This window comes from Erinaceus europaeus, chromosome 3 (assembly GCF_950295315.1).
Source record: "Erinaceus europaeus chromosome 3, mEriEur2.1, whole genome shotgun sequence".
Classification (NCBI taxonomy): Eukaryota; Metazoa; Chordata; class Mammalia; order Eulipotyphla; family Erinaceidae; genus Erinaceus; species Erinaceus europaeus.
Genome location: NC_080164.1, coordinates 151,858,361 through 151,870,793, shown reverse-complemented (window position 1 = coordinate 151,870,793; position 12,433 = coordinate 151,858,361). Strand labels below are relative to the sequence as shown.

Below are 12,433 nucleotides of genomic sequence, written 5' to 3'. Positions count from 1 at the left end.
ATCCCCCCCTCCTTTCTCAATTTTTCTCTGTCCTAACCAATTAAAAAAAAAAAGAAAAGAAAAATGGCAGCCAAGAGCAGTGGATTCATAGTGCTGGCACTGAGCCCTAGTGATAAACCTGGAGGATAAAGGGAAAAAAGTTAAACAAACAACACTACTGAATAGAATCTTCATGAGTCAATCCAGGAAACTGCTGTTTTAATGAGAGATGCTTGGATTTTGTAAATGTTGACATTTGAAATTACCAACTGGGAGTTTCCATTTATTGTCATATGTTTGTTTCTTGGCTTGTATTTATAAGTATGTCATACGATGTGACACTTGCGACTTCCTTTCCTACCATTCTCCTTTATTTTTCCCTTAACATTTTTTACTCTCTCCTGCAAAGAGGTCTTTGCTTTGGCCATTCCTCTGCCTTTTTTTTTTCTATGTTTTCATTTATTTACTTTAATGAAGTAAATACAGAGACACATACAGACAGAGAGAGACCAACCAACTAGAGCACTACACATCTGTTTTATGGCAGAGCTGGGGATTGAACCTAGAACTCCAGAACCTCAGTCATGAAAGTCTTTTGCATAACCATTATGCTGTCTCCCCAACTCTTATTCTTCTGCCTTAAAAGCCTTCCCCTAGAATTCTACCAGGTCCATGTCAACTGTTCAATGAATGGTAACTACCATACCAACCACCTTAAAATCAGGACCTATTTACCAACCTTAAGAGTCTTTTTTTTCTTATAGTATATACAAGTTTCATATTTCCTTATTTATTGTGTTTGCTTTCTTTCTTAAGTTCAGTTGAACATGATCATTTCCAAGCAAGACTTTTAAAAATATATTTATTTTCGCTTTTGTTGTCCTTGTTGTTTTTTATTGTTGTTGTAGTTATTATTCTTGTTATTGATATCGTCATTGTTAGATAGGACAGAGAAATGGAGAGAGAAGTAGAAGACAGAGAAGGGGAGAGAAAGATAGACAGCCGCAGACCTGCTTCACCACCTATGAAGTGACTCCCCTGCAGGAAGGGAAAACTTTTTTTTTTTTTGCTGTCTGGGCAGAAATTTATTCTCTTGTCGGGAAATTGTGAGGATGTGGTGGAGCTCAGCAAGGCTCACAAAGCACCCAGCATTCCTGATACTATGGTCTATCTACATAATCATTGTTTTGCCTGAAAGATCCCCACCCATTCCATTTCTTTGATCTATCTTCTTTCTACCCTCAAGACCCTCCCTGCCTGCAGGATAGTATTAACCCTACCAGTTAAAACCCTCACAACAGTTGCTAAGGAAGTTTCTACCTTCCCAGCTCCTTTTACCTTTCTCCGCCCCTTTCCTAGCCATTTCCTTTTCTGACTTGCCACTTCCAGGTCTTACTCTTGGCTCTCTGATCAATAAATACATTGCACTGATCAATAAATACATTGCATCAATAAATACATTGCATTGCCTTGTTGCCGCCATGTACTTGGTTCCTGAGTCATCTCCCTCATGTTGCTCAGTGAGTAGCAGCCCAGGCTGGCTCTGGCCTGGTTCTCTCCAACCCAGAGAGTACACACCCAGGAAGAGGCACCCCCACACTAGCCTGGCATTCTCTAAGTAAGGAAGGATATTTCTAGGGGTACATTAAATACTTCTTGGACAAGTCAATGCTATATTCAGAGATATCTGCAACCTTCCCATTTTCAGTGTTCCATTCCAATACTATTCCTGGCCTTTATCATTTTTTAGGCTTTTTTAAAATTTTAATAAGAGTCTATCTAGAATGCTATGCCTTCTTATATTACGTTCAGACTTTTAAAAAATTAAGGCAGACTAGCAGGATAATATGTTTCAGTTGTGCATCATTATAAATCAGTGGACACTTACTGCTGAAAGTCAAATTTCAGCCTTCTTACACAACTGACTATTTTTACTTGATACCTCCAATTCTCTTTCTTTATTTTTATTTTTTTTTTCCATTTTGTTGCCCTTGTTATCACTGTCATTGTTATTATCATTGTTGTTACTGCTGTCGTTGTTGGATAGGACAGAGAGAAACTGAGAAAGCATGGGAAGACAGAGAGGGGAGAGAAAGACAGACACCTGCTTCACCATCTGTGAATTGACCCTCTGCAGGTGGGGAGCCTGGAGCTTGAACCTGGATCCTTATGCTAGCCCCTGCGCTTCCCGCAATGTGCTCTTAACCTGCTGTGCCACTGCCCAGCTCCCCAGTACCTCCAATTCTATTTCTTCCCTTTTGGTAACCACTATTTTGGTTTTACAGTTTACACATTTATTTTTGTTTTATTGTATTCACTTTTTATGCACTACACATGAATGAAATCACACAGTGCTTGTTTACCTCAGACTTAACTTTCTTTTCTTAAAATTTTTTTATATTTATTTATTCCCTTTTGTTGTCCTTGTTTTTTTATTTTTATTGATGTCTTTGTTGTTGGATAGGACAGAGAGAAATGGAGAGAGGAGGGGAAGACAAAGAGGGGGAGAGAAAGATAGACACCTGCAGACATGCTTCACTACGTGTGAAGCAACTTCCCTGCAGTTGAGGAGCCGGGGGCTTGAACTGGGATCCTTCTGCCAGTCCTTGTACTTTGAGCCACCTGCGCTTAACCCACTGCACTACCACCTGACTCCCAGACTTAACTTTCTAGGACACTACTATAATGGTTTGTCTTCTAATGGGCCCTGTCGAAGATATTATATACTGTGTGATGCCTGAATGAAAAATTAGATTAGATGAACTTTAAAATCCTCTTCAAATATTTTATTGTACATATAAGTGACTCATCTTGGCATTCAAAATGCTTTGTAATCTAGCAGCCATTTACCTATCCAAATTTGCATGCTATGGCTTTCAAGTTTCCCCTGCTCCTGGCCCGCTTCCTTTAGAACTCTCAAATAAGCCATGTTCATGTTCCTCTTTGTCCAGTCAGTTACTCTCTACCCTTCAATGTCCTTCGACTATTGAAGTAGATGTTAGTATTCTTTAGAACCTTGCTACTTGGACCTGCAGACCAGCATCACTTCACATTATCTGTGAGTTGGGAGAAATGAAAGTCAGACCAAGTGATTTAGGGTACATATTTAAAGAGATCCCCAGTGGTGTCCAGTGCACCTTAAAATGTGAGCATTCAACTCAAATCATTCCTCCATGAAGTTCACTAGGCAGGTCTCCTGCTCATGTCTTAAGCTTCCACCGTACCAATGCCATCCATAGCATGAGCAGTCTTTAGTTAAGTACAATCCCTTATGGATTACTTATTCCTTATTTCATGTCAGTCCTTTCATCCCCATTTGGATATAAATAACTTGCATGCCTAGTACCAATGCATTTAGCCAATGTGGATGCAGGGAACAGAAAACTATGCAAGCCAACTCAAGGGGGAAAAAGAACCCATTCTAACAAAAATTGAGAAACGCAACTAGAAAACTCAGGGAGAGTGACACTCCAAGGTCTGATCAGGATCACTGTGTGTGTGTGTGTGTGTGTGTGTGTGTGTGTGTGTGTGTGTGTGTGTGTGTGTGTGTGTGATGCTCTCCATCCAGTTCATTCTCTGTTTTCTGTTTGTTTCCTCCTATTAAAAACATTTGCAAGACTACTGCTGTCTGCCACACCATTCTTTCTTCCATCAGTCTGTTCACCTCTGGCCCTTTCTGCTTCAATTTCCACTCAATCTTAACTCTTCCCATGAGAGAGGATGGAATCTATTCGAGCCAAGCCACAAAGTTGCACATGTAACTTAGCCACCAATGATTGTCTGTTCTTGGGTCAGGAGCCTACTCTGATCCAATCAGTCAAGTCTAAGAAGTGGGTAGGGTGCTGAAATGCTAAGCAAGATGATGGGACTGTCAATGGAGACTATTCCCCTTACGAAAGAAGAATGTAGGCAGAGCAGGCAGCAAGCCATATCACCATCGCACAGAAGCATTATTTGTTGGGACCATGTGTAAGCCTGATAGAGCTTAGGGAGAACCACCCCTGTTCTTGGATGGAGGTCTGAGAAGATAACCTCTTGGTAAGTCTCTCTCAACCGAGGTGAGCATAAGGGGGGAAACTCAGACTTGGTTCTTTCCTTCTCTCTTAGGCCCACAGAAACCCCAATACTTCCCTCCACTAACTGCAGGCCACATGGCTGCAGATTCACTTATTCAAAGTCACCTTCTGATCACAGAAGAACACACCTTATCACACACCTCAGACCCCAGACAAGAGAAATTCCAAACTATATGGCTTTTTGATATCCATCTTCTCTCTGTCTCACCCTACAGGTTTAACCCCTATGCTTCTCTCAAATACCTTTTGATAATTAAGTTGCTTGTGTCATGGAGAATAACTGTCTTGTATCTCATCAATTCCTGTCATACCAGCCCCCTACCTTAGGGGCATGCCGACCGTTAAGAAACTTGTAATTTCTGACATATTTCAGTAATATTCCCTTTGTTTGTTTTTCTATTTAACTCATGTCCACTTTGCTAATAAACGGATTCTATGGATTCTAGGCACGCTAAGAGTCCCTTGGTATCTTTTACTTCGTGTCACCCCTGTCGTGAGCGAGAAAGAACCAGCCTGTTACCTTTTCCCTGGAGACCACCCTGCCAGAGAGAGAGATACCGAAAATTATTGATGTCCTCATCACAGCCCCAAGCAAAATGCTGAGCACATAATGAACTGAAACGGACCAAAATGGGAATGGAGGGAAGGGTCATTCACTAAGAGTCACAGTACCACTGACACAGTGCTGGATGCATGAGGAGTTCAAAGATGAAGCAAAAAAACTATCTTTTTTTTTTTTTTGCACCAGAGTTTAAATACACATTTATCACTGCACCAGCCACACAACCTTGGGTCTCAATTGCCTCAATGGCCAGATGGGGCAATCTTCACCAAGTTGCAGCAGTTCTCATAGGGCAAACTCTATAGGACCTCCTGGAAAAATACTGTCAAAAACACCATACCTTCAAATCTAATACTGGCCTTTCAAATGTCATAGAATGTGTACTGTTTTTGTCTATTCTCTCTTCCATAGTCCCCACAATATAAAACTCTTTGGATGACAGGTTTGTCAAAACAACCAGTTATTACCACCATATCTTTACTACCTGTGTAGGTGCTCCAAATGGTAATTAGGAAAATGCATTTCACCCAGGTATGTCAAAGAAAATATTCTTTACTATATGCATATATAATGACACGATAATCTATTCAACCCTGTTTCTAAATGTGTAATGTCCTATTTATTTTTCATTATGAATGACAATAAGTTTGTAGTAAATTCCTACCTAAGGCATAGGTCAGTTTTGAGACTTGTGTGGCCACCTCACAAGAGCACTTTTCATTTATCAGTTCCTATAGATATAATCTGAAAATTATAGGTGTGAGTCCAGAGCCTTGTTTTTTTAACATGGTAGCTCTAAGGAAAATGATAATAATGATTTCCTGTTTCAGACCCCTGGAATCTGATTAGCCTGACTTCTATATTTTTTCCTAAAACCATTTCATTACCTGTCTCACATTATAGAGGAGGGACAGAGGGCAGGATGGGATTCAAAGATGATGGCAACACAGAAACCTCAAAAACATGCTACTCCACCCTTAGCAAGATTCAAATAGTGAAATAATAAAAAATTGAGATAGGTCCAATTTGGCTTTGCCTGGAGCCCAGTAAAGATATATTTCCCAAGTGACTGCCACATACCAAATAGGATACTGAGGGCTCCTAGGGTAGATGGAGAAGACATCTGGGTCCTCCAAAAAAAAAAAAAAAACTTCCTTGCAATACCCTCAGGCATCTGTTGCTCAGTGCAGACAAATGGAACCATTCAACAGCTGGCCCGGGTGGAGCAGACAACAGCTTCCACCTCGCTAAAAAAGACAAAAAAATAAAAATAAAAGGTCTCTCTTGGCCAGAGAGCGGGTATCAAGCAAAAAAAAAAAAGAGGTAAGGGCAGGTGCAGAAACTCAAAACCTCAGATGGAGCTGGGTAAGACTTCTTTTGCTAAAGGAGGCAGAATTGCAGAGATGGCAATGGAAGCTCTGAGCTCTCAACCCCAATTAAAAGCTCCTCAAGCACTGAGAGACAAGGGCTCTGTGTGGATCAAAGGATTCTGCAGACTGGGAAAGGCAGCCTAGCCTGGAGGTAGAGGGGCTGCAAAAAGGTGGGCGGGGGAGGGGGGAGAGGGGGAGACTGGCAGCTGGCAGTGAGTTGTACGTACAAGGGGTAATGAAGAGGAACAGGGAGGAGAGGGCTATTAAATAGAATGGAAAGGTTGAAGCAGAGGCGGGTAGCTACGTGCGCTCGTGAGGAAGGAAGGTGAGTAGGAAGAGAGTGGTGACAGGATCTAATGATCGGTCACGGCGCAGTGTAAAGTACGTCGAGGAGCTCTCTGAGAGGGCACTGGAGGAGGTGCAGGAAGAAGGGTCCTCCGGGATTAGAGCCAACAACTCGATTGCCAGGGGGAAGATGTAGGATTGGGGGGTGGGGGGTCTGCGTGTGACACTCACATACACACACATTGCCTGGGGGAAGATGTGTAATGTGGGGGTCTGCGCGTGACACACACAACACACCCCTGCCCCAGGCTGTCCGCCCCCGCGTGCGCACAGCACCCAGTTCCGCGCTGCGGCGGCCACTCCACTCACCCTCCGCCCGGGAGCGGATCTCCGACACGGTCCTCCGCATGGTGGGCATCGCGGCGGCCGCAGGTGGCTGCGCCGCGGGGACGCTGCACCTGTCACAACGCCGCGCGGGCAGGAGACCAGGCTGCGCTGCGCCGAGTGCTCAGCAGCCGGTGGGCCCACCGCCCACCGAGGGCAGCGCAGCCACCGGGCGCGGCCCCCCAAGCACAAGGCAGGAGAAAGAAGAACCGACGAAGGCGGCGGCCTCCCCCGAGCTGGGCCAGCTCTTCCTGCAGCGGGAGGGGGCGGCTCTGCGAGGGGCGGAGCTGGGCGCCGGCGATCACTGGCAGGGAAGGGGGTGACCTGGGCTGCGGCTGGGGTGCCGCGAGGTGGGCGGGAGAGAGGCGGGGAGAAACCCGGGAGGGCCTCGTTCTCCCCGCCCCACTTCAGACCGAACCATCTCTGCGGGGAGAGGAGTGTCAGCCCCAGTCTCTTTCTCCCGGGCATCTCGCTGCTCCCTGCGGCTTCGGCTCCTCTCGTGCTTCTGCAACCCTTTTGTTAGAGGCTTAAGAGTCTTATTCTAAAGACAGGCGCTCTCCGCCTCCTGCATCCCTACTCCGACACCCCCTGTCACCACCCTCTGCTTTTGAATAACAGTGAAGTCGCCCATGAAAAGTAGGAATGGATCTAAGTGGGCTGTTGGAGAGAATGAGGTTGGGACTCTAAATGTTAGGTCTCTGCGGGGGGCTGTGAAAAGGGAGCGTGTTTTGCTGTCCTGTTTGGAAAATTGTCCTCCCTGAACAATCAACAGCCTTGTGACCTGAGCCACACGTATTCTCTTGCTTGGTTCAGGAGCAACAGGTCGGGGGTCTCTGGGCGCTGGTGTTACTACCCGTGGTGTTTCAGGGCATCTGGGTCAGTGGGCTAGTTGACCCAATGCACCACTCCCCACCCCCCGCCCCTGCCCTTAGTGAGTTTTTATGAAGCTCTGAAATTGGAGTGAAATCAGCTTTTGCGCCAGGTGGTTCAAAAGGTTTTGTTTTGTGTTGAAATTTTTGCATTTTAGTCTGGTCTAATAGGTTTACCTGAAAAGGGGGAAACAATCTTCGCATACAGTCCATAAATGCATTAAACCGTAATTTGCCCCGTATCGTATTGAACTTCAGAACTTTATTATTTTCCCATGGTTTTCAGTGCGGAAACCTACGGTAGCAGGTTGTCAAACATGAAGGTATTTTGTTTATTTTTATTGCTGATTTCATCTTCAAGTTAGTAGGCAAATGTTTTGTAGATTCCAGTGATCTGCTGAAGTAGCAAGAGAAGAATAAATTAAAATAGAAGCGTTTTGCTTCTTCCCTCATCCTGTGCTCTTCCTCCACCACCCAATGGAAGAGGCCTTATATGTGAGCTGACTTCAGACCCTGAAGGAAAGCATTTGGAGAGAGGGATGTGACCAGGGAGAGGGAGTGGTTAATTCCAAGCTTCAAGAAAAGATAAACTCAGCTAATAGCATTTTTATCTGCATTTGTGTTTCCTCTGCCTCCTGCAGGTAGCATTTGCTAATCAGAGCTCTGCCCTATGTTAATACTTAGCCAGGCTACTAATGAATATTTATGAAGAGCCCACTCTTTTTGGCTCTGGTTCAGATACTGAGATGAGAACAAAGACAATATTTTAGAACCATTGCAGCATAGAACAGGACTCAAGATGATTGTGTTTGTTTCAGTGATGGCCATGATTTTAAAGTATGACCTTCTAAAAGTAAGGAATGCACACAGTATTTTCAGGACTGGAGTCACACATTTTTATTCGTTCATAGCCCATAATCATCTTATATAAGACAGATTTCCTGTGGCTTGATGAGCATGAACGTGAAACAAAATTAAAGGACTAAGTATATCAAGGAAATGATGTGATAAACTTTAAAAGTTAGTAAACAGAAACCAGAGAAAATGCAGTGCTCTTATGACTAGTGTTTTATATGTAGTTTTATTTAAAGCCAGAACTAGTTTTTATGCAAAACCAGTGCAGTTATGACAACATTTGATCTGTGAGTAACCACTTTTAGAGTTCCTTATAAATCTTCAAATGAAGTTCCAGCCTACTTATTTGTAAACAATAGTTAGCTAAAAAGTATACCTGAGATTAATTCTGTTTTCTGTAGAACAATCTATTAAAATATTGTTTGTTTATTTTATTTATTTATGGAAGAGAGAGACCAGATACCACTCTGGCATAGTCTATGTGATGCAGGAGGTCAGACTCAGTCCCTCAAGCCTATAAACCCTGAGCAATCTTCCCAGGTTAAACAATCCATTTTATAAATGTTCCTCTTTGTGTGTTCCATTAACGAGTCATCTACAAAGCTGACAACAAGTGTAATACAGGAAATAAGTCTATCATATAGCATGATATAGTTTACAATGTAGTTTAAACTACAATAAAGTTTAAACTATATTGCATGATATAGTTTACAGTGTTCTTTATTTATATTGCTCTACCTATAATAGCAACAGTGTCCCAGTTAATTCCTATCTGAAAGACCACTCATTCCTGATTGCTAAACATCCCACTTGTTTTTACAGCTTACAAAACCTGATTAAAGTTGAGTATTGCACTAATCTGTATCTACTTGATTTCAAAGGCCCCTCAAAACTTCTCATCTTTCATTGCTGTGAGAAGTACAGTGTGCCAGCCCCTGGCAAGGAACTCTAGTTCCAGCAACATGATCTTGTCAGAGAATCTGTAGTACAATACAGATGTCAGCAGGATCATTTAAAAACATTTTGGTCATATGACTGCACTGCTGATGAACTCTGGAGAAAAGGCAATTTTCAAAAAGAGATTCTCTGCAGACAGGGTTTTGTTATCCTCCACAAAATAGACACTGCAAGAATAAATAATATGTGTGAAAAGCTGTATCAAAGTACTAAGTTACAAAGCCACTTAATGCACATGTGAATGTTAACCAGCAATGTAACAAGAGTGCTAACACTTGATGGCAAAGAGACTAGCAGCAACAGTTGCAGCCATTAAAAGAGATTTCCACAGCTGGGGCAATCAACACAATTGAACTAGATTCTGAAGTAGGGTTTAAAGGTGACTTTGGAAATTTGCTCGATTTAAATAGTGAATTGCATGTCCTGAATTTTATCTCAGCAAACTGTTAACATATTGCCTCCAGGGATATCAACTGATAAACTACCAACTCCAGTAATTCAAAAGATGTCAGAGGTTGTTCTTATCTTGGTTAGTTTTTAATTAACTGATGTTGCTTGAGTTTTTTGCTGATTTGGGCCACCAAAGATTAAGAACTGGTCCCTTTTAAGGGAAACTGATAGTAGGTGAGATAGTCATGCTAACTACACTGCTTAGCACTGGTTTATGGCAGTGTGGGGGATTGAACCTGGGACTTCAGAGCCTCAGACATGAGAGTCTTTGCATAACCATTCTGCTATTTTATTCTTTTATTTTATTTTTTTTTAATTTCTTTACTGGGGTATTAATGTTTTACATTCAACAGTAAATACAATAGTTTGTACATGCATAACATTTCCCAGTTTTCCATATAACAATACAACCCCCACTAGGTCCTCTGTCATCCTTTTTGACCCGTATTCTGCCCCCCCCCCCACCAACCTCAGAGTCTTTTACTTTGGTGCAATATGCCAATTCCAGTTCAGGTTCTACTTGTGTTTTCTCTTCTCATCTTGTTTTTCAACTTCTGCCTGAGAGTGAGATCATCCCATATACATCCTTCTATTTATGACTTATTTCATGTAACACAAAATTTTCAAGGTCCATTCAAGATCAGCTGAAAATGGTGAAGTCACCAGATTTTATAGCTGAGTAGTATTCCACTGTGTATATAGACCACAACTTGCTCAACCACTCATCTGTTCTTGAACACCTGGGATGCTTCCAGGTTTTGGCTTACAAATTGTGGATAATTTCTGGAACCATCCGTTCCACCCCGGTTCCATGGCTGCCAGTTCTTAGCAACATCGCCCCGCCAGATAGTTGTTGGGATGCGGCATCATCTAAGTTCATTTCTCACGTCTACGCTAGACCGGACCTGCCAATATATGCAGATATCTTCGCCCACCCTGTCCAACGCTTGATGTCTCGTCATCCAATCTGGTCCCCTACGCCTACACTGAACTTCTCTGTTCCAGACTCTTGGAAACAGAGCTGGCAGTCAGCTGAGGTAAAGAACAAAACACCTCATCACAGACCCCTGCAAGCGTCAACCCGGCTTTGACCTAGCACGTTATGATTGGGCCCTCCTCAATCACTATGGAACAGGCCATGGCCGGTGTGCCGCTATGTTCCATCGCTGGGGAGCCAGAGACGACCCAAACTGCCCCTGCAGCTACAGACAGACTATGACCCACATAGTCAACGACTGCCACCTCTCCAGATTCAAAGGAGGTCTCGAAACTTTACATCAGGCTCAACCTGACGCTGTTAACTGGCTATAGAAGAAGGGCAAACGCTAGAAGAAGAAGGAATTTCCCATCTATTCCCATTTTTTGTAGTGTTTTGATCATAAAGGGATGCTGTATTTTGTCAAAGGCTTTCTCTGCACTTATTGATATGACCATGTGGTTTTTGGTCTTGCTTTTGTTGATGTGGTGGATCACGTTGATTGATTTACGTGTATTAAACCAACATTGCATCCCTGGGATAAATCCCATTTGGTCATTATTTTTAACCAGATCACTATTCAGCTCTGGTTTATGGTAGTACAAGGGATTGAACCTGGGACACTGGAGCCTCAGGCTAGAGCGTCTTTTTGCATAACCAGTATGCTATCTACCTTGCCCTACTAGCTACTTTTTTTTTAATTGGGGAATTAATGTTTTACATTCAACAGTAAATACAATAGTTTGTACATGCATAACATTCCCCAGTTTCCCATTTAACAATACAACCCCCACTATGTCATTTATCATCCTTCATGGACCTGTATTCTCCCCACCCACCCACCCCAGAGTCTCTTACTTGGGGGCAATATGCCAATTCCATTTCAGGTTCTACTTGTGTTTTCTTTTCTGATCTTGTTTTTCAACTTTGCCTGAGAGTGAGATCATCCCATATTCATCCTTCTGTTTCTGACTTATTTCTCTCAACATGATTTTTTCAAGGTCCATCCAAGATCGGCTGAAAACAGTGAAGTCACCATTTTTTACAGCTGAGTAGTATTCCATTATGTATATATACCACAACTTTCTCAGCCACTCATCTGTTGTTGGACACCTGGGTTGCTTCCAGGTTTTGGCTATTACAAATTGTGCTGCCAAGAACATATGTGTACACAGATCTTTTTGGATGGATGTGTTGAGTTCCTTAGGATATATCCCCAGGAGAGGGATTGCAGGGTCATAGGGTAGGTCCATTTCTAGCTTTCTGAGAGTTTTCCAGACTGTTCTCCACAGAGGTTGGACCAATTTACATTCCCACCAGCAGTGCAGGAGGGTTCCTTTGACCCCACACCCTCTCCAGCATTTGTTGCTGTTACCTTTTCTGGTGTATGACATTCTCACAGGAGTGGAGTGATATCTCATTGTTGTGTTTATTTGCATTTCTCTGACAATCAGAGACTTGGAGCATTTTTTCATGTGTTTCTCAGCCTTTTGGATCTCTTCTGTGGTGAATATTCTGTCCAAGTCCTCCCCCCATTTTTGGATGGGGTTATTTGTTGTCTTGTTGTTGAGTCTGGCAAGCTCTTTATATATGTTGGTTATTAATCTCTACTAGCTACTTTTCTAGTGTATATACAGCTAACAGTGCTTAGGGAACTTGTGACCTGTTAG

The 12,433-nt window shown here is 42.8% G+C and overlaps 1 protein-coding gene across 3 annotated transcripts in view; it reads right to left on the bottom strand.

The window, feature by feature from the left end:
- The window catches only part of ATP8A1 (ATPase phospholipid transporting 8A1), a 274,370-nt gene extending 267,404 nt beyond the window's left edge, over positions 1–6,966 (bottom strand). For 2 of the 3 annotated variants that reach the window (XM_016193274.2, XM_007534775.3), the window contains exon 1: positions 6,642–6,966. In XM_016193274.2, coding sequence (XP_016048760.1) covers positions 6,642–6,690 — 49 coding nt within the window. In that variant the 5' untranslated portion in view covers positions 6,691–6,966. The remainder of the gene's footprint in view (positions 1–6,641) is intronic. The other variant, XM_007534776.3, reaches the window with a different exon arrangement.
- Positions 6,967–12,433: the final 5,467 nt, after the last annotated feature.